The sequence below is a fragment of the Stomoxys calcitrans genome, chromosome 3, assembly GCF_963082655.1.
Source record: "Stomoxys calcitrans chromosome 3, idStoCalc2.1, whole genome shotgun sequence".
Lineage (NCBI taxonomy): Eukaryota > Metazoa > Arthropoda > Insecta > Diptera > Muscidae > Stomoxys > Stomoxys calcitrans.
Genome location: NC_081554.1, coordinates 100,617,635 through 100,643,812, shown reverse-complemented (window position 1 = coordinate 100,643,812; position 26,178 = coordinate 100,617,635). Strand labels below are relative to the sequence as shown.

Sequence of the window (26,178 nt, the reverse complement as noted above, 5' to 3'; positions counted from 1 at the left end):
TTTATTAATAACGTACTTACTAAATGATGCATTACTGCAGGGTTGGAATCTGTGTATCTAAAAAGATGGATCAGCAGAGAAACTCCCTAAAGGGGTGTACTGTCTCCTCTACTTTGGAATATAGCCATTAACAATATATTATTATCTCTGGAAGAAAAAGGTATGAAAGTGGTCGCGTATGCTGATGACGAGGCAATTGCGGTTAGGAGAAAGTTTCCCAACACTCTAAGAGATATACTTCAGGAAGCTCTACGTGCAACCGAAAGTGGTCTGGATACAAATCCGTGCAAGACAGAGTAGTTCTTTTCAGCAGAAGATACAAGTTGCCTACAGTGGAACCTGTTTCCTTGGGTGGAGAGAATATTCCATTTACAGAAAGCACAAAATACCTGGGTGTTTTGTTGGACAGTAAATTGAACTTCAAATCCAACAATTTGGAAAAGGCAAGAAAGGCCACTTTTGCCCTATCAGGTGTATAGACAAGACAGCCATTGGCAAAAGTTGGCTATTTAGACCGCGTGTCATGCATTGGGTACATACTGCAGTTGTCAAACCTATAATGCTATATGGTGTTGTGGTCTGGTAGACGGCGCTTCAAGGATCCACCTACTGCTCAATACTTAACCGGATCCAAAGGATGGCTTGTTTGTGCATCACAGCCGCACTAAGGACGACACCATATAATGCACTGAATTTAATGCTACATCTTATGCCTCTGGACATTGTGGCTATCCAAAAATGCAGCGACCACTGTCGTGAGGTTAAGGGAGCTTTCTCAATGGTCATCTGGCGGCTACGGGCACTGTGTTATCCTTGATACAATATCCGATTCTCCAGGCAGTGTGGATTACACCCAACCTGAGCCGCTTTTTGATAAAAATTAATGTACCACTATTCCTGATAGAACCGATTGGATCTACGATATCTCTGGTACCAGAAGTTACATAGACTTCTGTACGGATGGTTCCAAACTAAACGACCAGGTGGGCTTTGGGGTGTACTCTAAAAATCTAGAACTGGTCATATCGAAGAGGTTACCCGACCACTGATGTGTGTATCAAGCAGAAATCCTTGCAATTAAGAAAGTGGTGGAATGGCTAAAATATAATGTCATTACAACGATTGGCATAAATATCTTCTCAGACAGCCAGGCAGCCTTTAAAATACCTGGAGAACGTATTGGGTTGCCCAAAAAGTAATTGTCGGTAATATATTGTAGTAGTAATATAGTCGGCGTTGACAAATTTTTTCAACGGCTTGTGACTCTGTAATTGCATTCTTTCTTCTATCAGTTATCAGCTGTTACTTTTAGCTTGTTTTAGAAAAAAGTGCGCGAAATTTTGTTTACATTTGTTTGTTTGGCGTCAATTTTAATATGGGTACCACATGTATTGAAAGAAATTCATTTAACAAACCGAATCAACGCTTGTGATATGCATCTTAAACGCAATGAATTCGATCCGTTTTTAAAACGAATCATAACTGGAGATGAAAAATGGATGGTTTACAACAACGTTAGTCGAAAACGATCATGGTCCAAGCATGGTGAACCAGCTCAAACCACTTCAAAGGCTGATATCCACCAAAAGAAGGTTATGCTGTCTGTTTGGTGGGATTGGAAGGGTGTGGTATATTTTGAGCTGCTTCCAAGGAACCAAACGAATAATTCGGATGTTTACTCTCAACAATTGGACAAATTGAATACAGCCATCAAGGAGAAGCGACCAGAATTGGTCAATCGTAAAGGTGTCATATTCCACCAGGACATCGCCAAAAACTGAGTGAGCTTGGCTGGGAACTTTTGATGCATACACCATATAGCCCTGACCTTGCACCATCAGACTACCATTTATTTCGATCTTTGCAGAACTTCTTAAATGGTAAAACTTTCGGCAATGATGAGGCTATAAAATCGCACTTGGTTCAGTTTTTTGCAGATAAAGGCCAGAAGTTCTATGAGCGTGGAATACTAAATTTGCCAGGAAGATGGCAAAAGGTTATCGAACAAAATGGCAATTATATATTTGACTAAAGTTCATTCTAAGTTTTATTAAAAATGCATTTACTTTCTTTTAAAAAATCCGCAATTACTTTTTGGGCAACCCAACCCAAAACCGCCCTCCACTGTCGCAGACTTCTCAACGAGATGGCTGAACAGATCAAAATTCACCTATTCTGGTTGCCGGGCCACAGAGATATCCCAGGGAATTCTAAAGCGGACGAGCTTGCGAGACTAGGGAAACTGGCTTTTTAAAGCGATATGGATGGTTCAAAACGGTAGGAACTAGAAGGCATCTTCCTTCTTCTGTTCCTGTGGTATCACAATGGACGAAAACGTCTATGTGAGTCTGATGGCAGACTGCCACCTTAACCTAATCTAGGACAAAGTGTCAGGATTAGTTAGTTGTATAAATTTCATAGAGATTCTTTCACAATTTCTACGACATAAATACAACCTACCAATATACAACTATTGAAGCCCTCACACCTAATGTTGTATGCGATAACAGCTTAAAAGGTGTCTCCTGATGGAGGTGGTCCACATGAGAAGACAGACTTGAGGAGACAGCCTGTCGCAGTTCGGAGGGCGGCATTCTGACAGATCTGAATATTATTTCACTGCGTGTGAGGAGACCACACTGGCGCTGCATAACTTACCACAAACCGGCCAATTGCTTTGTACGTGGTCAACAAGGTTTCTTTGTCTGCACCCCAAGTCCTGCCAGCAAGTCGCTTGAGGACCTTGTTTCTACTTTTGACTTCATCGCAAATTGCTGTGGCATATATGACACTTAATGGTCGGAACCATTTCTTCATCGACCATCACAGCGAGCAATGTAGCTGAAGATTTGGTGGCAGATATCTTCAGATTTCTTGCAGCGAAATATGAGGCAAGTTCGCTGCGATAGACGTTCAACTTATCGCAGATGTCAAAAATGGCTGAGGGGTCTGATGCCATAATCGTACAATTGTCCGCATATGATACGATCTCTATGCCGTCTGGAGGGGGTGGAATGGAGGATAGGTCGAGGTTAAACAGAGCCGGAGATATCACCCCACCTTGGGGAACTCCCTGTTTCACTCTACGGTGTTTCGACTTCTTATCCCTAAATTCCACAAATGACTGGCGACCACACAGATAATTCGCGATCCAGCGTTTCAGGACTGGCTGGAGGGACGTTTTGGCGATGTCCTCAAATAATTTGGCATGGTTGACCGTGTCGAATGCCTTCGATGGGTCCAGTGCCACGAGAACCGTTCTATCACATGACCTGGGCGGATTGAAGTCACGGCAAATGTGTGCGGTGATGGCATGCAAAGCAGTTGTTGTGCTATGCAGTCTTCGAATTCCATGTTGATGCTCGGCGAATAGAAATTCTCTTACCAGACTCGAGAGGAGCAATGACTCAAGCGTCTTTGTTACTGGTGAGAGAAGGGAGATCGGACTGTACGACTCCCCCAAACTCGGGTCATTTACTTCGCCAAAAGTGACTGAGATCCTGTCATCCCGTCTACCGCCGGGGTTCGAGAGTGACTTAACAGTAGACCACAGCTTGCCTAAACCGGAGCCTGAGTAACATTGCTCCAAGTGTTCCAGCCACAAATTCCGCTTATGTTCGTTGACTCCCTGTTAATTTCCAGATACAGCTCGCTGATTCTGGGGTTAGTGGGGTCCATACAACGAATCCCATCACGCGTACCACTGCCTGCGCCGGGAAATTGGGCCGCACATGGAGTATTCGGCTAGTATAAAGCGAGAGGCTGCTGCGTTAATGATGTCTCGGAATTTCATCCGAGATATATCCTTGATGAGTGTTGTATGTTCCATACGCCATTCTTGACTATTTCAGTAAGGTGTTTAAAACCGACCAAAAATTCTGCAAGCGTGTGGTGACGCTTGCAGAATTTTTGGTCGGTTTTCCTGTTATAGTTCCTATGGTCATATTTTTGTATGCCGACTTATTTAAACTTTATTTTGTAAAAAGATATAAGGATAAAATAAAATTCACTGTCAATTTTTTGGCAACAACCCTATGTTAAAATCACAACATTTGGCGCAGTTTTGTTGGGGGGTATTTTTGCAAGCTGGCTAATTTTATTACCAACGATTCCTTCCTTTCTTGAGCTTGGCGTTGAATAAACAAAAATGAAAACTTAGTCCGAATTTATTACTGTTTATTTTTTTTACTACGTTAATGGGATAAACAGGGGTGGTAATGGTAAATATGTTCGAATATGCATGTATATCTAAATTAGAATGTGTAAGGAGATGCTGCTTAAAGAGGTGAAATCTTCGGGGCAAGTACAGAAAACCCTTTCAATTGTATAATGTGCCTTATAATTGTATGCAATGGGGACAATGGAATGTTAGTTTAGAAAATACATGGAATTGTAACAATAAAAACAAAACAGATGTATCAGTATGGGCTATGTATAAATTTGAATATGAAATTGTGGATAATAAATACAATGAGTTAACGACAAAAATGCGGTAGGCCAATTTCCACGTTTTTCTCATTGCGAATTTCGCTAAAGAAACGATTGATGTCATCCTCAGTGACGACTTTTTTGTTGGCAACAAAGGTTTGTAAATAGTCCTTTAGGCGATCCTTCATGCGATTGTATTCGGTAATCACATCGATTTGCTGGACACGATCTATTGAGGCCAATGCGCGAATGCCTTGTTCATAGGAAGACTCCGCAGCAGCCTTTTGTTTACCACGCTCTTCGTAGCTCTTTGCCGAGTCTTCAGCATCTAGAAGGTATTCGACTTTTTCGCCTCTATACACCTGCATACAGGATGCGCAACGGCAGAGTGCATTTCGCCAATCAGCACCCCAAAAGGTGGGTCCTACAAAGAATAAACAATATTGTTATTAAGATAAAGATAAAATGCTATAAAGATAAAATGTAGTAGCATTGATATGAAGGAATGATTGTGCTTTCTATAAAAATCAACAGTGTGCTATATGTTTAATATTATTTTGCTGATTTCACATACAAGGAGCGGATACCCTTTTCCCGCTGCGACACAATTTTTTTCGCCTCGCTCCTTTATATATAAATTTACTATTTATTTTTCAATTTTCTTCTTACACACACCGTCATTGGACAAGTGGTATATTAATTTTATCATTACGTTCGCAACATCTAGCATTATTCAACACCGATTATATGTATTTTTGATCGCCGTCTATATCGCAGTATATCGTTGTTATGCCCCCCTATTTACTCGTACCTATCTCCCAATTTACTGTCTAAAAGTCACAAAATGCGCTTATCCTAACCCGCTGCCATCGGATAATCTACTCACCTTGTAGCACCTCAAAATTTATATCTGCGACCCAATAAGGTATATATATTCTTCATTGTCATGACATTTTAAGTCGAACTAGCCATGTCTGTACAACCGTCCTTTTTTCGTTTTAGTCGAATAAAGAATTGCGATTGAAATTTTTCACTAATACGATAGGGGTTTTAAATGGGCTATAAACCGATATCCCGATTTGACTTCTTGCTCCCCTAGAGGGAGCAAATCTTTCTTTTCAGAATTTGTAAAGAAATTTCTGGTATTCGACAATTGGTTCACTGGGAAGATACACCCATGAGACCTGGCACGGGATAGCTGTAAGCCCCACACAGGCTAGAACATTGAGGTCCGATCTGTGTGGCGTTCAGTGCTGTCACTAGAAGCTTTGCGGCGAGCTACCGGCCGCATTCACAGTGGTGGATAGTGGAAAGCTCCATACGGGGTAGCTGCAACGGTAGTCGCGGACAATTAGCAGTATCGAGTGGAGAGTCTCAGTGAAAGGCCGGGCGACACCGGCTCTTGCGCAAATACTGAGTGCTATGATGCACGATATGACAAGGTGAGCTATTGTCGCCTTTAAATAACCAATAGCCACCCTGTTCCCGCGGCGATCTGTCCTTTGGGCCGGAACGAATTTGCAGCATGACGAGGAACGCCACCTTCACAAGAAAATGTGGCTACAACAACAATATTAGAATTCTACAAAACTTTAATCCAGAATTCAGAATTCGATCAGAAGTCTTAACGACAGCTCTAATTTCCCTTCCGAATTTTCCATAACTTTGGTTTCGAATTCTGTCATAAACTTCAGTAAAAACATCAGATTTCCCTCCAACAATTCGTTGCGAAATCGTGTCAGTCACTCCATATATTTTTCGTTAAGAATTCGGACAGACTTCGGACCCGAATAGAATTTGAATTTTCCGGTATTCCTAGAGATTCGGACCGAATTCTGAACATTTAATTCACTGGGTTGACAAATAGACTCCACATTGTTGGCAATACCTTTCGTTTGAGTGCAGTGCATTTTTCAAAAAGTTAAGATTTTGCAGCCACTTAGCCCAAAATGTTTTTTTTTTTTCATTTTCATTTATTATTTGTAGGATTCGTAACACCCTTCTTTAATCTATGTCCCACATTGTTATTATCGGGTTATATGTCCATTTGGTGGGAATTGAAAGGGTCGAGCGCTAGAAACTTGACTTTATATAGTCACTTCAGGTGCTTCCACACTTACTGCTTAGAGCTTTTACATGTGGACGGAACAAATTTTTACTCTACTGCCGTACACCCTTCATTTGAATATCATATTGCCATTATAGGCAGATTCTCAGCCACTTGTAAAATGTTTGAATGTTACGTTCATACCCTACCCAGACCCAGATGTTTTTAAACCTACAACATTTCGAGCAGATTTGGAGGCCCTTGAGATTGTTGGCCCAAAATTTCGATCTCAAATTCCTATTCTGTTCTCAAATACCTTTAATTTGAGTCCCATATTGTCATACTAAGGCTAACTGGCCGTTGGTGCCTTTTGGGGTAAGACTTTTTGAAAGTTGAATCCATATTTCAAAGTATTCGTTATGATAGGTGGTTTAAGGAAAAAATATGACTCCCAAACACTTGACGCCATATTTTTATGTCATATTCTTTCTACTTTCCATTCGAGGCCCCAAATTATCAGATCGTGCTCTACTAACCAAAGCGGTGGTTAGTGTTATCCCTCACACAACCTCCTTCTAATATTGAAATATAAAGTGCACTATGATGATCATTTTATATTATCAGAATATTGCAAGTAAATCTCAGTCCCCCATGCCACTATGGACATACATCTAAGCCAGTAATCGGCTTGTTTTGCGCTCTAAAAACTATAAAGTAACCTCTAAAACGAAAATGTTAAGTTTAGAATTCCGTGCTACTTACAAAATCCTTAATTGTTTTCAATACCACTCCCCTAAGTTGGTTCATGTCTGGTATTCTGTCTCCACCTAAGTGCCGGTATCTGTTATACGCGAAAGGCGGGCAATGACAAAGGAAATGCTCCAACGTCTCATCATCTTCCCCGCATGCCCTACACATGCTATCACTTTCCGCACCGAAGTGAGCTCGTAGTCCTATGTGTCCCGTTATGATACCAATAGCTTTACAGACCTCCTTCTTGCTTCCATTCAGTAATAGCCTCGTCTTCTCACGATCTGGATTCCCCCATAGGATTTTCGCCGTCCTACCGACCGTTTCGCTGTTACACAATGTTGCATGCGCATTCGTCGCCCACTCCCTTAACTCGGACTGCGTCGACCCGAAAGGCTTCGGGTTAACCAAGTTTATTGACGGCAGTCCTCTGGCCTTCACCGCCAAATCGTCTGCCCATTTTATTTCCCCTCACTCCGTTATGGCCCGACACCCTAACGATGCAAATTTTACCATCCTCAGAAAGTTGAAGTTTTTCAAAAAAAAAACAACTAAAATTTATGAAATCTTTATTTGAATCGATAGTACCATCCATATAATTTAATGTTTGAAGATTATTTCATGCAAAGGTTGACCGCGACTGCGCCTCAATGGTCCACCCACTTAGTCCAATTTTGGCAAACTCTTTCCAACATTTCGGGCATTATCTCACGAATAAATGCTTCAATGTTTTCTTTCAATGCGGTAATTGAAACAGGCTTGTCTGTATAGACATGAGCTTCAACATAGCCCCACAAAAAATAGTCTAAAGGTGTTAAATCGCACGATCTAGGCGGCTAATTGACCTGTCCCGAAGGTGAAATAAAATGTTCACTGAACTCGCCTCTCAATAAGTCCATTGTTACGCATGCTGTGTGGCATCGTCTTGTTGAAATCATATGTCATGTAAGTCAAGCTCTTGCATTTTAGGCAAAAAAAGTTGGATATCATCTCACGGTAGCGCTTTCCATTCACTGTTACGTTACGATTCGCATCATTTGAAGAAGAACGGGCAATGATGCCACCAGCCCCTAAACCGCACCAAACTACGACTTTTTCTGGATGCATTGGTAGCTCTTGCAATGCTTCTGGCTGATCTTCACTCCAACAATTCTGCTTTTTTAAATACCCATTGAGCCAAAAATGAGCTTCGTCGTAAAACAAAACACGAAACTGTTTAAACCAGTGTTGCCAAAAAGATAATAGCTAAAAATCACCCTTTAATTTGCTGTTTTGCCCCATGATGGTATTATAGATATGACAAGTCCAACGATAAGGCTCAGGAGGAAAAAAATTTAAACCAGTTTGATGATCAGACAATTCGCTCGAAAATACCACCACAGGGGCTGAAACTTTGAGCACTGATCTGTATGGTGTTCATCATTATCACGAGAAGATTAGCTGGGATCTAAAGGGCGTGATCGCGGGTTGCAGATAATGGAATGCCCTATACAGAGTTACTGCAACTGCAGTCGCGGACAATTAGTGATTAGCAAGAGTGGAGAATCTCGGTGAGAGATAGCGCGGCACCGGCTCTTGCACAAATAATGAGTGCCTATGATGCTCGATACGATAAGGCAAGTTATTTGCGCCTTTAAAAACCCAATTGCCATCATGTTCCCTTTATGAATTTTTTTACTAGAAAATATGTGTAATCCATTATCCTGGAAAATTGATTGTCCGTAATGCCTCCGGTCCCGAGCATCCCTGATAATCGAAGTCCAACCATATACATTGTCAAATAAACACATTTGCCAGATAAAAGATCAAACAATTCGAAAAACGTTCAATAGTATTCAATATTCAATATAAAAACAATAATCAATGTATTATGTACTCAATTTTGAACTAGGACATTAACTTGTAACAAACAAACTGAATGGAAAGTTGAATATTTAGTATGTGTCAAAACAATTGTCTAGTCTTGTGCGTTATTGTCCATATCAAAAACTTGTTAAATATTTTTCAAATTTGTTTGATTTTGGCTACAGTTTCAAGGAAATTAGGCGTCCATTTCTCTTTCGAGAAGAGCTTAATGATCGGAAATTTTATACTATGGAATAATGAAAGCCACAGGAGATATACCACACCAACCATGATTTGACGTTTCGTTTCGACCCCTTGGTAAGGGGGGTCATCATTAGGAATCTTTCGGTGTGGAGGCTTCAAAGGTCTCTATGAAATGCAAACAATGCAGGGCATACACATGGTTCTGTGCACAGTTTGGAAGTTGTGTTGATGGCTCAGAACGCTAAGACGACGGCAACTGTTCAATGTTGCCCGGACGTCGTGGGTTCAAACCACTGCCTGGCTCAAACGATTTTTTTTTTATTTAATTTCTAATTTTATTTGCCCGTTAGGGCGAAGATCATTTTTCTAATGATGTGTTAATTTCTCTTTCGAGATGAGCTCGGTAATGCTCGGAAATTAAATTGTTTGACAAAAGTGCTGTCGTCATCCCATGTGAATGCACCTTCCGTTCGAATTTTCGTATATTTGACATAATTTTTGGGGTTTCTTTAAATTGTTGGAAATGACTTCATCTCAGTCATAAACGTAAGAAAGCGTATTCCAAACGATCCAAACGAGAAAAAGAGGAAGAATAGTAAGAAATACACGTAGAATTAGGATTTTATTGGTATTTAGGATTTATTAGTGGACAAGTCTTACTAGTGTGACAAGGTTGATGAGCCTTTTTGCGAAAGTCGTTTGTTTGTTTCTTGTTTTTGAGATTATAATTACTGTTCAGTTCGAAATAACTTGACAAACAAACATAACTAAATAAAATTGGAGTTGGGAAATTTACAAAAGAAACTGCGAGTTTATTGATCTTTGGTGAACTCAGGGGCATAGATATTAGGTTTGACTTAAACATTCTGCTTGTAACACCTCGAAATATACGAACCTGTTTGCTCCCACAACGCATAGCATAGATCTACTCGAAACCATATCATTAACCTGGTACAACAACAACTCTAGTTAAGTGTAAAGCTTTTGGAACACGACACGAGACGACTATGAGCACAACATAAGCTAGAACTTTGAGCTCCGATCTGTGTGGTGCTCATCATTGTCATGGAAAACTCAGCTGGGAACTATGGGGCGCGTTCACAGGTTGCGGATGGTGGAATGCTCCATACGGAGGAATACGAACCGTCAGCGGTACGAGTGGAGAGTCTCAGTGGGGCCGGCCGGGCGCAGCTTTTGCTTAGATACTGAGTGTTATCTATGATGCTCGATATGACATAGTGTTCCCGCGACGATTGGTCCATTGGACTGGATCGAGTATGCTCACCTATTGCAGCTTGACGAGGATCTCTACCTTCACGTGCAGACATTCGGCTACCACAACAACAACACCTTTAATTATTCAATTTTAACACCGATTTGTACTTGTATGCAAAAAAAAACTATTTTAATAGGATATCGATGCTTTTTAAAACTTTTTCTAGATTTTTTAATGAAACCCAAACTTAAACTCAGAAAATTAATAAAAAAAACGCTTGTAACGCCTCACAAATAATCATGGATATAAATTACTTCAAGGAATCCTTAGACTCGCTAATGCACTCTGGTGTAACATTATTAAGCCCTGAGGAAATGATATTAATTGAGAATTCATTACTGGCATTACAAGCGAAAAATCGTTTTACATACATTTACTTCTGGGGTCGTATAAATGGGATAGAGCGGGACTATTTTATTGCATTCGGCTGCCTACGAGACTGCCTAAAGGATAGAAAGTTTTTCTATAGTCTAGACGGTTATCAGTGGCTTATGCTGCCATTTTTACAATGTGAAAGGGGTTTTCAAGCAACACTTCTATGCCGTCAGCCGTTCTGTGGTGATCCAAGTTCGATAAATTGTGTAAAGTTGGTAAGTGTGAGATAAAAGTTCGTTCCTTCTTTTTTGTGGTAATGTGATACATTTACTTCCAAGGATCCCTCATTTGAAACGGGTGCTAATCATATAATATCTGCAAATTTACCCGAAGAAATCAAACTTAAGGAAGAGGATCGTTTGGCTGCTGTTGTCTTTATTATAACTGAGGAATGTGCTATGTGCCCTCGAGGTGCACTATACAAACTTACCGACGGACGTGTGGTGCCAAATCAAATGTTTCGCGGACTTAACGAATTGCAATGCGAAGACTTATCTTTTTATCAGATCTATCGATTGCCGCGCAACGATCTTCGAACGAATTTGTCCAAACGAAGCGACTACAACTACACAATCGATTTCTTGGATTCAATTGAAGATGTAATCGCGAAGGACCATGCATTTTCATTGAATTTACTACGCAATGAACGTTTTATTGTTATAAAATCTCTGATTTGGCAGGGTATGACCTTTTTCCACAAAATTAATTCCCATAAACATGGATTTCTATATATAGGGGATGGGAAGCAAAATAATGACTTTCCTTTTATGTTTTGAAACAATTACCACCTTCCAATGCTTATGTATTTTGCAATAAAGAGTTATTTCCACTTAACACTGTGAGGACGAAGAATTAACTACTGGATAGAGTTATGAATTTGTTACAAATTCGTTCTTATAATGTTCCTATTTACTGAGTGTGGACAAAAACGTAAAATCATTAAATTTCACAATTTTTTTTCTCTTACGGGACGCTCTCAATGATCGGGAGATTTTCTTTGCAAATGGGAAAGGAAGGCTAAAGATAGCAACACACATCAACCCCTATGGGACGCATTTCGTTTTTGCTTACCAAAGTGCATGAAAGCGGGGAGCTCTTTTTCAGTGTTTTAGCAGTGTTATGCTCTTCGGGTGATGTGATTCTCTTTCCAATCCAATGTCAATTCTATCTCTTCCTACATCCTGCACTTTCTCCCGATTGCGCTGCCGGTGCAAACTCCTCAGCCTCCTTCGTTGTGCCCGGGTTTGCTTTCTCGGTCTTCTTATGAACTTAGCAAAGCCCTCGCTTACTACTGCTGTCATCCCGCTGTCCTCAACTCTTGATTCGGCAGTGATGACTGTTTCATTGACACTGTCGCTGTCTGAAACACCAACATTACTTAAAGGTTGGAAACACCAACATTACTTAAAGGTTGGCGATGAACTACGCATTCTTCTGGTTTATTCGTCTCTTCCTCATTTGCTAGTCTGACGACTGGTTGTGCGCTTGAAGCTAAATGAAAATACCTTCACTCTGATGAACGGTAACTTAATAATTCATTGCCTGATTTTACTAAACAGTAAAGGTCATAAAACTATATCTGTGACTTATAAACTGCAACACAGAAAAACGCATTAAATTCGCCCTGGGTCAGATCTTTTATGTTCTCCTATACTCTAAAAATCCTTATAGCAAAGTTATAATTTTTTATATGTATTTTTTGGTTTCTTTTAATTATAAAGATTTGAATTCATTTTAAACAAGCTCGAGAAAATTGGTTCTCTGTTTTAGGAATTTATTCGATCTATTAGGGAAACATTTCCTGATTAATTTGCAAAATACAAAAGCTAGAAAGAATATCCATTAAATTTACGCTCAGAGAGCAGTCAAATAAATGTGGCAGTGGTTCATTGATTTTTGATAGTGAGTATTCCAACGGAATGTGACAGTTTACTTACATTGGGGCCAAGAAATCGCTATAGTAATGTTGTGTATTGAAGAGTGCTTCACCGACCCTTAAACGCCCAAGAAATATGCATTGTGACCTGCCGAAATTCTCGTGGTACTTAGACCTTTTGTTTCAGTATCGTGTTGACTCCGAAACATTCAAAATTTTCCCATGTTTTCTGATTAAGGTCCTTTAGGTGCTCCTTAAAACGATTTAATATTATGGATTGAAAGAATTGTATGGTGTGGCGTCTTCTCCACTTCTTTGGTGTCGCAGTCTGCAAATTCTTTTCCAGAAGTTCCTGAATGTGAAGGAGCCCAAAGAATCAGAATCTTCTGGCCACATTTGTAACTACGAACATATCTGAAGAGTCCTCTTTTATTACACAGCAAATCTTTAGCATCACTAAGGCTATCTGTGCAAACGTTGTCCTCTAATTTGTCATCTCGACATACGAAATAGGCTGCTATATAAGTTTCTGGCCTAGGCAACACAGTTGCCAGATGCAATCTGACTTTCCCATTGGATAGTTTGACATTTTCATTCATAATTGTACTCAGAACGTTTTGACGCACGACCATCACTTGCGTTGTGGTACAGTGACTTGAAAAAAATTACAAAAAATGCCAAATGGCCAAAACTGTGAAAACCCGGATTAATGAATTCAGTCGTTGCCGTCGCTCCCTCAAAATCGAATTTCGTGATGGTCGTCCAAAAACGGCCGTTGTACCAGAGAACACTGATGCCGTGCGTGAACTTATAATGCAAGATCGTTATGGTTTGTTGTAGCCACATTTGCATGTGGAGGTGGCGATCCTCGTCAAGCTCTTATAGACGAGCAAGCTCGTTCCAGTCTATACGACCGATCGCCGCATGAACATGATGTCCATTGGTAATTTAAATAAGCCAAACACTCGTCTTGTCGTTTCGAGCATCATAAGCATTCCGTATTTATACTCTTCACTAGATATCGCTGATTGTTCGAGCAAGATCGTCATGAGACATACCGTGAGATAGAGGCATCTTTGGTCATTTCTTCCGCCAGTATGCATTCGAAATTGTATGGACACTTTGCCGTGAAAAAGGTTTGTTCTCGTTGACTTCCGAAAAAAATTTGATAATTGCTCAATGAAATGTTGAAAAAATAAGAGCGCGATACTTCAATATTCGTTAAAAGATCGTCACAGCTCGCGAAACGTGGATCTATGCGTATGAGACCGAAACTAAGCAACAACGAAATTTCGTGGTGGAAACACTTCGAAGCAAATAGTCGCTTGTTTCTTCGGCAAAACTGATCATGTGGCGACTGTTCCGCTTGAGCCACGTAGGAGGTCAATTTTGATTGGTACACCACAATTTGGTTTCCTAAAGCTTGTGAGAAATTTGAAAAACGACAAGAGAAGACGAAACATTGTTCACCGTTATAATGCGAGCTCTCACACATCGTCTCAAACCAGCGCCTTTTTGACCGGCCCAAAAGTCGAATTGATAGATTATCCGACGGGTTATCCTGACTTAGCACCCAATGACTTCTATTTATTCCCGTACAATAAAATAAAAATACATGGTCAATAATTTTCGTCGACAGAAAATGCTGTTGAAGTGTTCAATAACCATGTTTTGGAGGTGTCTCAATCGGGCCGGCAAAGGTGCTTCGACAATTGGTTTGAACGCATGCAAAAGTGTATTAATCATGCTGGAGGATACTTTGAAAAACATCAAACCATTTTTGATGATAAAAGCTTGCTTATATTTTCATTATTAAGACAGAAATTTATATACCAGCCTCGTGCATTATTGCTGAAACCTATGCCGCAAAAACAACAGCAATGGGCGGTAAAAGTCCTTGGCAAATACACCAGCAATGGACAGTAAAAGACCTTGTCTTAAACTTTCAAAATTATTTGGGTTAATTTGACGTGCACCGACATATACAGTTAGTCCGCTCTCAAAGGATCTCTTGGTAAGAGTGCGACTTTTTTTTACCATATTCCACCTTCTTCCAATTTGCACCTCGGCTTAAAAAAGGAGCAGTGATCCCGAACTTGTTTTCACGGGCGCGTCCACAGGTTGCGGATAGTGGAATGCTCCATACGGAGTAGCTGCAACGGCAGTCGCGGATAATCAGCGGTATTGACCGGAGTCCCAATCAGTGGCGGGGCGGCACCGTCTCTTGCACAAATACTGAGTGCCTATGATGCTCGATATGACAAGGCAGGTTATTGGAGTCTTTAAATAACCAATGGCCACCCTGTTCCCGCGACGATCGATCCTTTGGACTGGAACGAGCTTGCTCACCCACAGGAGCTTGACGAGATTTACCGCCTCCAAATGAAAATGTGGCTACAACAACACGATTTATAAAAACTATCCAAAAGTATCGACTTCACCACGCATATGTATGTGGCGAATTTAGATCCACTCAGCAAGGAAATATCTTCGGTCAAAAACAACATATATTCTAAAAAATATTGACAACGGTTTTGGTGAATTTGATCCCTATCGGTGTAATAAATGTATTGTAGTAGAATTCGAATGACAGTGTATAAAAAAACCCTTACTTAAAATGACTTTTCATTGGAAGTAGACTTTAGAGCACCTCTTCCTAATTCCTCTCCCACTGTTAAGGAAAAGCATAAACATGTATTTATATTTTTAGAAATCTAAAGGTTATATACCAACTACTTTTTATCAGCAGGTTGCGGCTCAAGAAAATTATTTCCTACCAAAATTTAATAAAAGCCCTACCCAATACGACCAAAATCTACCATATGTTCTGCAAGCCAAAAGTCCTACATGTTTTTATACCCACTACCGAAGTAGTTGGTAATTTTGCCATTCCACTTGGAGTCCATTATTCACACAGGATCTAGAAAAATTCGTCCGTCTCTTTGTGGAAATCACTCTACAGCCTCAACTTCAATGATGGGCTATATATTGATTTAACAACCTTTACCAACGATCTCCCGCTAAGAAATCATGAGTTCGTAAAGTCGTATTTTTTGACCGATTTCAATGAACAACCGCGTCGAGTTTAGATGAAGCGATCTCCCGATTTAAATGTTTGACCCGAGAAATGCGCTTTTACTGCCCATATTCGCTATTACAGCGAGTTGCCTGGACCCCTCAACGTCTGACTATGAACCAGATCTGATCACATTAGTATGCAGCTACCACATAGCCCTGATTTCCAGAATTTACGACGTTTCGAAGAGATCCTTTTACATTCGTACCAATTACAGTCAATATCAGAACGCCTTTTTTACTGAACGTTATGGGCCAGATCCTGATTTCCGATTGAAGGCATTTAATGCACAAAAGTCGCATTCCCAGAATTTACGAAGTTTGGAAGAGATCCCTCAGAACCGCTTTTTTACTGAAATTTGAAGCAGACCTTTTTTAACAATATTTGGCCCCTTCCCATCCATGGTTTTGTCCTGCACTCTTAACGAATAAACAGCAATTAACTTCAGTAACTAACTTGGTATTTATATGTTTAAAACCCCTCCTTAAAATTGCGGTCAGCTTACCAACCTACCAATTTTGGTAGGTATCTACCAAAAAGGGCAATAGTGGTCATCAGTTGTCATACGTTCCCATTTGATAAAATGCCATGATGTTAGCTCTAAACTGTATGGTAGCTAAAATGCTGTAGAAAAGCACAAATTTTTGCAATTGTACCTACCTTTTTCGTAATCGCCTATATCGGACGGACGCCGACACATATTTTTTTGTTTTGCTTCATTCTTTTCAATTTCATCATTTTCAAGTTTCGCTCTTTTTGAGGAAGGTTCGCCTTCGATAGCATCATTCAAAGTTGCTTCGCCTTCACCCATATTCATTATCTCCGAAATACTTTTATCCAAATCACTTTTTAATTTATTGTCGTTGTCTTCGCATGCTGATAAATCCACAGCAGCTACGGTAGCATTCCCATCCACGACGGAATCATCGATACTGTCGACAGCTTTTAGAGCAAAGCCGGTGTAGTGTCGTAGGAACTCGTGACTAGCCATGCAACTACCACAAATCATTTCACTACAAGCTTCCATCAATTTTTGCGCATTCGGTGGTCCATCTAAATGATGCAGGTGGAACCAATCCTCACAGATGGCGCACTGCAACATTATTTCTTCCGCGGTACGCTCTGGATCTGGATATGGCCGATGACAATTGCAGTACAAACCCTGAAAGTTTTGATTGTACACATTGTCCTGGTTTACCACCGCGGGCTGGTCAAGACCAGGATTTAATCTACATTTATTGGAGCTGCCCATACGCTCAGTGGGACAATCACAACGAAAATTTCGTTTGGTATATAGTTCAACAAGCTCATGATTTTCATGGCACTGGTACGTACATGCCAAACAGATGCCAGCACATTTCGTCAAATCATTAAGCGATTCGGGGCAACATGTTAAACATGAATAAAGAGCCTGCCTTTTAACAGCATCTCCCTGACTATAGGTACACACCTTGTCATCGGACGCTCCCAGCACTGCGGCATACTCATCTTCCAGCTCCTTTTCTTCTTCCAAGACATCCAGCATAGTGACGCTAGATTCGTCCAAAGCATTTTTCCCAGGTTGTACATCACCCTCATTCACATCTATTTTATTCAAGCCATTGACGTTTTCCATTTCTTAACGTTTCACTTAAACTCTTGAATGTGGATTTCCCTTTGGATTCTCAAGCTTTACGTCGTTCAAATTACGCTTTAAATTTTGTTTGCGAAAGATAAAATTTCTCTACTCGGATACCAAACAACACAACAAAACCCAAAAAACAACAAAACAACAACACAGCACAATTATATTGGCGGGCTAAACAGAGTTGTAATCGTCTTATTCAAATATAGAATGCACTTACTTTGGTTTTGAAATACTCAAAACTAACTTCAAATAATAATATTTTATAACAAAGAATAATACTACCCCTATGCTAGCAGACAGACACGCAAAAATATATAGAATGACCGAGAGGAAAGAGCAAACATTACATTTTGCAGCAATCGGAAAACGACAAAAATAAAGGAATCTTTACATTACAAGATGTATCGTCCAATAATCGCTGTAAAAGCATGTTAAAGGTGAAGTTACATACTATGCGCACGCATTAAAAATGCAACTCTGCAAACAAATCCTCCAAAAGCGACGCGCAAAATTGAGTTTGGCCAAAGAAACCCAAAAAATAAAATATTGTAACCTGGTCTAACCACCCAAAACCCCGTGTACACTGCTCTTTATATCCGGATTTAATGGCTCGATAATTTGTTTTTCCTTTATAAAATCAGCCTTAAATCCGGATTTAATGAGCAATGTAAACGGGATTTAAGGAACGATTTTTGGAAACTTTTCCTCAAAAAAAAAAAAAAAGTAGTGCCAGCCTTTCAAAACCAGCCTTTAAGACTGGTACTATCAAATCATATTCAGCCCAATTCTGACTACTCCCTGATAATAAACTCCCAGGAATTCGTTTTTTTTTTCTTTAACAAAATCCTCCTAATCTGATTGAATGGGGAGAGGAAAATTTTTGGAGAGAGAATTTCGAATTTTCTTAAACAGCTGATTGCATTTTGGCTAAACATTTGACTAATATTTTTGCAAAATAGAACATGAAATGGAAAAATAAACAAAAAGAAGTTGTAAAGGTTGTTAAAAAAAGTTTACAAACATGTTTTGGAGTTTTGCTCTTTGTATTTTAATAGTACACAATTATGGCCTACAGCTTATCACGATATTTTTGTTTTAAGCTGAGTATTCTGTTCAGCTTTTCAGGCGGAATGCTGAATACAGGCGAAAAAGTTGTAATCTGTTTATAGAGAGGAAAAAGTGCAAAAAAAAACAATTTTAGTTGCAACGCTTTACATCTTTGTCGGCATCATTTTTATTTTATTGGTTTCAATGGTTCGTTTCTTTTCTTTTTTGTTATTTATTTGCGAAAAAATAATAAAACCACCAGTGCAGATAAAAAACGTCTTTTGGTATGAAAATAAAAAAACAGAATAGAATACCAACCCTTAAGGTGGGTATTAACTTTAGTTTTCATAATGAAACTCCATGTAAAAAAATAGTGAAAAAAATCTATGAAAACAATTTAATTTTTGATACTAAGGCTGTGTGCCGATTGCTAGCAAAGTTGTAGGGGTTGTAAAAATATGACGTTAAGTGTAGTGAATAATTTTGGATAGCCCAGGGGCTATTAAGATTTCTGACAGAAGCAAAGCAAATTTTGGTGGTTATAAAGCAGAGTTCCATGTAGCTGCTTACACAAACATATTTATTTGTTTATGATTAATTGATGATTTTATTAAATAAAAAATATTGTCATTTGAAAATAGATGATAAATGCCACATTGTTGAAAGAAACTGGCAAAAAAATGTTTTTATTTGAGACGTTTGCAACCTCTATATTTGTTGGAAGGCGTCGGCATCTGCAATCATTTGATTTTACATGTTAATAAAATCTTGGTACAATAAAATCATTAATCCAAAGAGACCTTTATCTATAAACCATGCGCAAGCATTTCATTGTTCTTATTGCAAGTTTACTAAACAATTGTTTTTAAGCGTCTGAACTGTATTTTACGGGGTAGTACGGGCCCGAGCCCCAAAAACGGACTTTCTATTCGAGTTCCTTGAGTCAAATTTAGGGTGTACGCAAACAATTAAATTTTTTTGTGAACTACCCCGTAAAATACAGTTTTGCAAAAATTTGTATAGTGAGAAAGTTACCGTTTGGCACAGCAAAATGTAAATTTTTTCTCACCAGTGTAAAAAAACTCCCCTATGTCATTTTTACATCTCACCATAGGCGATTGCTACCGATTGGCACACCCTTTAAATTCTTTATAGAGTGGAAATCAAAGCGAAACAATTGAAGGTGGTCTCACTTGTACAACAACCACAAATCATACGGGGCAATCCGCCATCAAGCTGATCGACGTTTTGCCAACACACAACTTGCGTGTGCGTGTCTATATACATACATGTGCGTACATGAGCAGAAATTATGCGAGAAAGAAGATGAAAACAATGAGAATGAAAACAAAAATCTGACATCTTAATACTGTCAAACCTGGGCGACTGTTAACAGCTGTTCGCGTGAGACCACCTTTATAAATCCACCTTGACTTGCGACGAGATTTTAGAAATCTTATTTGAGGAGATTTGCAGCAAATCTCCTTCGTAGTTTTGGGCTGCACTTTTTCTCAACATCTGACAATTTCTTATTGAAATTATAAAATTTTAAAGTCACATTAAAAAAAAAATCGTTACACTAATTTAATTGCTGACCACAACATGCTTTTAAGTCAATTAGACCGACTCTCATTACATCTTTTTTATCGCTTACTATCAACACTGACCTAGTTAATTTCTTTTAGCAATGATACTTCATGTTTGTTCATAAATATATTGTTTGTGTGTTACGGCTGGGGGTCAATTTTGCAACTTATAATTTTTTATTTAGATATTATTTTTACTGTTTTTATATCGTATAGATACTTTTACTCAGATAGCTTGCCTTGCAGTACAGTTATTTAGCAGTATGGCTTTTTGTATTATATTGAAATTAATAAATAAAATAAAAATGTATAAATATACATGCTAAACACAAAAAAAAAAACAGATCACTATAAAAATGTTGTCAAAAACATCCCTGTTGACAAATGCAAATCACTTGAATCGTAATATAAACGGAATTAGCAGATTATCTCAAATCAAGTAGTTTTAGGCTCTAGTGAAAACCATTTTTACACTGAAATTTTTGTGATCTGGATGGATAACTAAATCCAAAAACAAATCCTGTCTGTTTACACAGCGTTTTTGGTGATTTAAATGACATGCACAAGCATGTCATGAAGACCATTTGGGTATTCATGAATGTGCATATCGCACACAACCATACAGGTGCATATTTTGGTACTTTTATCGATTATTCATCTATAAAATCGCACAATTGGGATTTAATTTTGTATGGTAGAACTTGCAGAAATATACAGTTAAATCTCGAAAAAGTCATAAATCTGGATTTAGTGGCCAATATGAACGTACTTTAAACATGGTTTTATTTGGTTACTTTAAACCATGGTTTTATTTGGTTACTTTAAACCATGGTTTTATTTGGTTACTTTAAACCATGGTTTTACATGGTTATGTACTATACCGATTTATTGTCCAAAATATCGTCAAATATAAACGGCCATTAATAATTTTATGGCAATTCCCGACGAACGCATTGGTTAGGTGCGATATGTAAACATTGAGTCGATTATTAGCCTGCTAGTCCAACTAACCCACTCTTTCTCGATTGCGGCATTTACATTCATTCATTGGGTTGTTTGTTGGTTCCGTGAATAGCAAAAAAAAGGTTAAAAACTTAGAAAATGAATGCCCCACCGACATTCGAATCGTTTTTATTGTACGAGGGCGAAAAAAAGTAAGTTTGCATTGGAAATGTCTTTTATGTGTTCTAATGTGGAGATTTTTTTCCTGACTAGGATAATCAAAGAATTGGATACGAAAGTTACCAATGCCGCCATATTCACTGTCAACAAAGAAGATCATACTCTTGGAAATTTGATAAGGAAGTATGCTGACAAGAAATATGTTAGATATTTAATTAGTTATTATTAGGTATTATCCTTTCCAGCCAATTGCTTAAGGATCCTAATGTATTATTTGCGGGCTACAAAGTGCCACATCCCTTGGAGCATAAATTCGTTATTCGCATCCAAACTACGGCTGACTATTCACCACAAGAAGCTTTTATGAATGCTATTACAGATCTCTTGGCTGAACTTTCTTTGTTCGAAGAAAGATTTAAGGTAAAATTAAATACATCCGATTTCTTGCTTTTTATATCCTACCCCACTGTTGTGACTTGTATGCAGTACCCAGTGAGAGAAAAAGAAATGTAATATTCGCTTATCTGCATATTCATTTGGATGTCCTGACCCAAAATTTGTTTGTACGCAGTGCAGGTCTCCTTTTTAATCTAATATGTTGCTGTTTTTGTTATTATTGATGTAGCAGTGTGTTGTGTTCTATCCTTCGCATGCTTTGTTCTGTTGAGTTTCCAGATCCAGGAACTACGACTAAGATGGGGTGCGTCCAGAGGTATCTGGGTCTGAGTCAAGTGGGTATAGTTGGGCAGTTAAACAGGTGACGTCTATCTTGTGGTCCCTGGTCACAATCGGGACATTCATCTTGCACGTCGGCATCCATCCTTGCTCTGTAGGAGTTGAGACGGCTGTATCTGCCGGAACGTAATTGAGCCAGAACTACTCTGGTTTGCCGGGGGAGGTCAATTTCACTTCAGGTGCAATGGGAGGCGGTCGTCTTTAAGGACTACATTCACCCGGTAGCTATTTACCGCATCTGCTACCGTGTCTGCATGAATGTTCTCTAGACCTGCTTGATATGCCGCTTGATCTAGAGGTTCTCTCTTGTAGCGCTGAACCTCACGCTCTGGATCATGTAGATCTACCTTAAGGCTTCTGGGCGGTAGATATATATCCATAAGATGATGATTTGTATGGTCTTTGCGATAACAGCCCGAAAGGTATTGCTTAGACAGCATGTAGTTATGTCTTCGGACATAACTGTCTCCTGATGGAGGAGGAGACAACCCAAATGGAGGATAGGTATATGTTAAACCGTGCCGGAGATATCACCCCGCCTTGGGAAACTCCCTGTTTCACTCTACGGTGCTTAAACTAATTTCACAAATGACTGGCGATCACACGATAATTCGCGACCCAGCGTTTCAGGCCTGGCTGGAGGGACGTGTAGGCGATGTCCTTAAATAGTTTAGCATGCGTGTCGAATGCTTCGATAGGTTTCTAGCGTCTGTGCTACTGGTGAGAGAAGGGAGATCGGTCGTACGACTTCCCCAAACTCGGGTCCTTTCCAAGCTTTAGTAGCGGGATCACTCTACCCATTTTCCACTCATCGGGAACTATAAGAGCGTTCAAAGACAAGTTGAGGACAGTAGTAAGGTATTCAAATATTCAAAGGTAAATCAAGATTCTTCAACATCAATGTAGAGATTCCGTCGGGGCCCAACGCCTTAGATGATTTGGCGCCACGGATGACATTCGTAACTTTGCCCACGGTAAATTGTGATGGCTGTCCATCGGCTAGGAGACCACGGATACGGCGAATGGATCTCCTCCATGCCCTGTCACTCTCAGGTTGCACTTGGGGTATTCAACTGGCTGGTATAAAGTGAGCGGCTGCTGCGTTAATGATGTCTCGTAACTTCGCCCACGGTAAATTGTGATGGCTGTCCATCGGTTCGGAGACCACGGATATGGCGAATGACTCTCCTCCTTGCCCTGGAGGAGATGCCTCTCGGGATGCACAATTAATTGAACAACCTGGCCCATCTCTTCGGATCAGTCACGGCTACTTTGCCAAAAGTGACTGAGGCCCTGTCATCCCGTCTACCGGGGTTCGAGAGTGACTTAGTTAGTGCCTAAGTTACATTGCTCCAAGTGATCCAGCCGACGCACAGCACCTTGCACATATTCAGTGTGTCTATACTCCCGTAGTGAAGTAAGGCCAGAGCAGTATCCGAAATATACCCACTACCTGCACCGGTTACACCTCACAGACTGATGATGTAGGCGGATCTTGCAAACCGAACAGGACCTAGGTCCGGGGTTCCTTTCAATCGCGGCACTGACTAGAAGCGTGCGGAGAAGGCACTTCGGGATGTGCCTCTCCCATGACGAAAAAAGGACGAACACGTACACTGAGGCGGCAACCTCTGTCCATGAGGACTCCATCACTATTTACATATTATTCAAAAAACGAATTTTAATAAATTAAGTACCTATTTTTAATTACTTATTGTATGTCTAAATAATTCTTTAATCGGATTGAATTCCAAGTTATTACACCCACTTTCGTGTTAGGTATCATACATACATATACTTGTTTTTAATGTATTTTTTTTATTTTTTGCAGGATGCTATTAAGGAAAAAAAGGATGGTGGAGATTAGTTCTACGGATTATATTTTTTAATAGTTTTTTTTTTTTTTAATAAAAAGTATACTTTAAGCATAGCTGATGCGTTTCCATTCCAATATGAACCTTCATGTGCTGGGGAAAGCATCCTTTTGGAATTTAATTACAATGGTCTCCGAGACAAAGTCGATGCGGTAGTGGAAGTTATTATCAACATGCAGCTTGCATATATATGTCACGATTACAATGTGTTGCGCAAGGATCCGAAACAAAGAAGAGATGGGGACTAGTTTTCTTGATTCTCCATTCAGTGGTCAAGTCTAGTACTGTCGAATTACAGCTATGCTGATTGATAGTTGTGCTCCAACTTATAAGCCAGACATTAGTCACCTTTGTTATTAATAGGATTTTCACGTCCTTCGAGGAGAAACGAGTGAAAGCGGTTGCCTATTTGGGTGGGACAGTCACTTTGAGTGGTGGTCGCTTTCTTTCTACTCTCAGAAGCTGTCGAGATGGGCGAGAGCCAATCAGCTTGGCTTAACCCAGGAAAATAAAGCTGGCGCTGTTCACGAAAAGCAGGAAGTAAGGCGAGTTCAGGGAACGGTCCTTGTCGTTGTTGTGTTGTATACTGAGGCGGCCGCCATTGCCGATGAAGGACTTGGTTGGGTCACTCCTGTAGGTACAACCGGCTGCCATGGCCAATATGGCCAATTTTTTTTACGAAATTTCAAAAGTTTCCACTTTCCGTTTATTTTCCCACTTTTTACATTTGAATTAAAGCTTAAATAGTTTATGTATCAAAACCGACTTTTAACTAGTGTTATTTTGAATGTTTAAACCCAAGTAGGACATCATATTTCATTGCACATATTAACAAATTTGTATTCTCTATCACTTCCTCTATAAAACCCAAAAAGAAACACAAAAATATCTTTGTTCTATCCGAATTATGTATCTGGAATTTTCAAAAAATTCGGGTTTTCCAAATTTTGTTGTTGTTAACATTATTAAGCATAAAAAGACCGCCTTACCTGCGCAATAAAGCTTAGTATGAAGGTAATACCTTTCCAACGATGTATAGAACATTTCCAAATCTGTGCAAAAATCTGTATTTGTTGAATGCACTCTTACATGGGAGCTATTGGTCGATTCGTCCAAGACTTGGAATATACTTTTGCAATGTCGAGAAAATGTCGAATGCCAAATTTTAGACAAATTGTGGGTACAAAAATGTGGGGTTTAGAGAAAAAATACTGAAATTTAGGGGTACGTTAGTATGGCACCAACATTTAAGGTTTGACCGATATGGACCATATTCGATAGGCTTAAGATAATTACACTGGAGGTTGACCTATATGGAAGCTATATCAAAATATGGAAAGTAAAATAGGTCATTAAATAGGCTTTTTAGGAGCTGAAGATTTCAAATCTGGAGTCCAGTCTACACGGGGGCATTGAGAAGATGTAGTTCTATGCAGCCCAGGAAGTTCATCAAATCGATTCAACCATGTAATGATATTACCAAGTTTTGCCTTCCGTTTAAATAACGTTTAAACTTTTATATAAGAATTCAATTTCAAAAATATATTTATGGCAACAAAATAAACCAAAGAGCAATGAATCGAAGCATTTGAGAATAAAGTGCTCCAATGCACCTCCGAAAAATTGGAAACAATTCTTTTTTAACAAACTCTATTTTTGCACCGCATCACAAACCTAGCAGCAGCAAAGGCAAAGCAAAACTTGTATCTCTGTGCAGTTTTCTTTTCGACTATTCGTCTTCAAAATCGATTATTCGTCTTTTTAAACAGTGAAAGCAGACTTCGACTTTTTTACACAAAAAGTCGACTAATCAATTAGTCGAAAGTCGACTTTGCACCGCGCAGAGGTCATTGTTGAATTCCTAGGAATAAGGAGTCACACGGACTTCTGCATGGCTGCAGTGTCTTTCAAGCAGAGATTTTGCGATTCTCAGGCCCTTGGTTGTGATCCTGAGCCAGGAGCGACGGCTCTCTCCAGTCAGACAGTCAGGCGGGGCAGAAAGCCCTGGCTGCAGTTCACGTGCAGTTCGGGACATGTAAGGAGCTTCTCCGACGTTAAGGGGCTGCTATAAGTTATGCTGAGTTCCGGACCATCAAGTGGTGACGGGGAACGAACCCACTGACGTGCTGGCCAAGTTTGGGTCGCGGATGGACTCTGGGAGTGCAACGGCGATGGTGAAACCCCTTTTGTAATGACAGTTTGAGACGATGGCCGAAGTTCTCCGGAACAAGGGCGTCGATTGTTGTCTAGCTGGGGAAGCGTGTTCTTAGATCGGGAGCCTTAACCGGCCACTGCAACATCAGGTCACTG

General features: G+C 39.7%; 3 protein-coding genes and 1 long non-coding RNA gene across 4 annotated transcripts; 2 read left to right on the top strand and 2 right to left on the bottom strand.

The window, feature by feature from the left end:
* Positions 1-4,155: 4,155 nt before the first annotated feature.
* On the bottom strand, positions 4,156-17,805 carry LOC106095590 (putative E3 ubiquitin-protein ligase UBR7). The gene is made up of 3 exons (XM_013262827.2): positions 17,722-17,805; positions 16,538-17,600; positions 4,156-4,852 (listed from the first exon to the last, which is right to left on the bottom strand). The coding sequence occupies exons 2-3, from the start codon at positions 17,490-17,492 to the stop codon at positions 4,476-4,478; spliced, it is 1,332 nt and encodes a 443-aa protein (XP_013118281.1). The 5' UTR covers positions 17,493-17,600; positions 17,722-17,805; the 3' UTR covers positions 4,156-4,475.
* On the top strand, positions 10,717-11,759 carry LOC106095591 (radial spoke head protein 9 homolog). Its single transcript, XM_013262828.2, has 2 exons — positions 10,717-11,140; positions 11,204-11,759. Exons 1-2 carry the CDS (start codon positions 10,790-10,792, stop codon positions 11,699-11,701), a joined length of 849 nt encoding a protein of 282 aa, XP_013118282.2. The 5' UTR covers positions 10,717-10,789; the 3' UTR covers positions 11,702-11,759.
* Positions 17,806-21,116: 3,311 nt separating the features above from the next.
* LOC106095557 (DNA-directed RNA polymerase II subunit RPB11) lies at positions 21,117-23,924 on the top strand. Its single transcript, XM_013262792.2, has 4 exons — positions 21,117-21,291; positions 21,353-21,442; positions 21,505-21,679; positions 23,826-23,924. Exons 1-4 carry the CDS (start codon positions 21,239-21,241, stop codon positions 23,859-23,861), a joined length of 354 nt encoding a protein of 117 aa, XP_013118246.1. The 5' UTR covers positions 21,117-21,238; the 3' UTR covers positions 23,862-23,924.
* A 711-nt stretch (positions 23,925-24,635) lies between these two features.
* Positions 24,636-25,428, bottom strand: LOC106095564 (uncharacterized). The gene is made up of 3 exons (XR_001222758.2): positions 25,349-25,428; positions 24,858-25,188; positions 24,636-24,781 (listed from the first exon to the last, which is right to left on the bottom strand). It is a non-coding gene; the product is annotated as an uncharacterized LOC106095564 (long non-coding RNA).
* Positions 25,429-26,178: the final 750 nt, after the last annotated feature.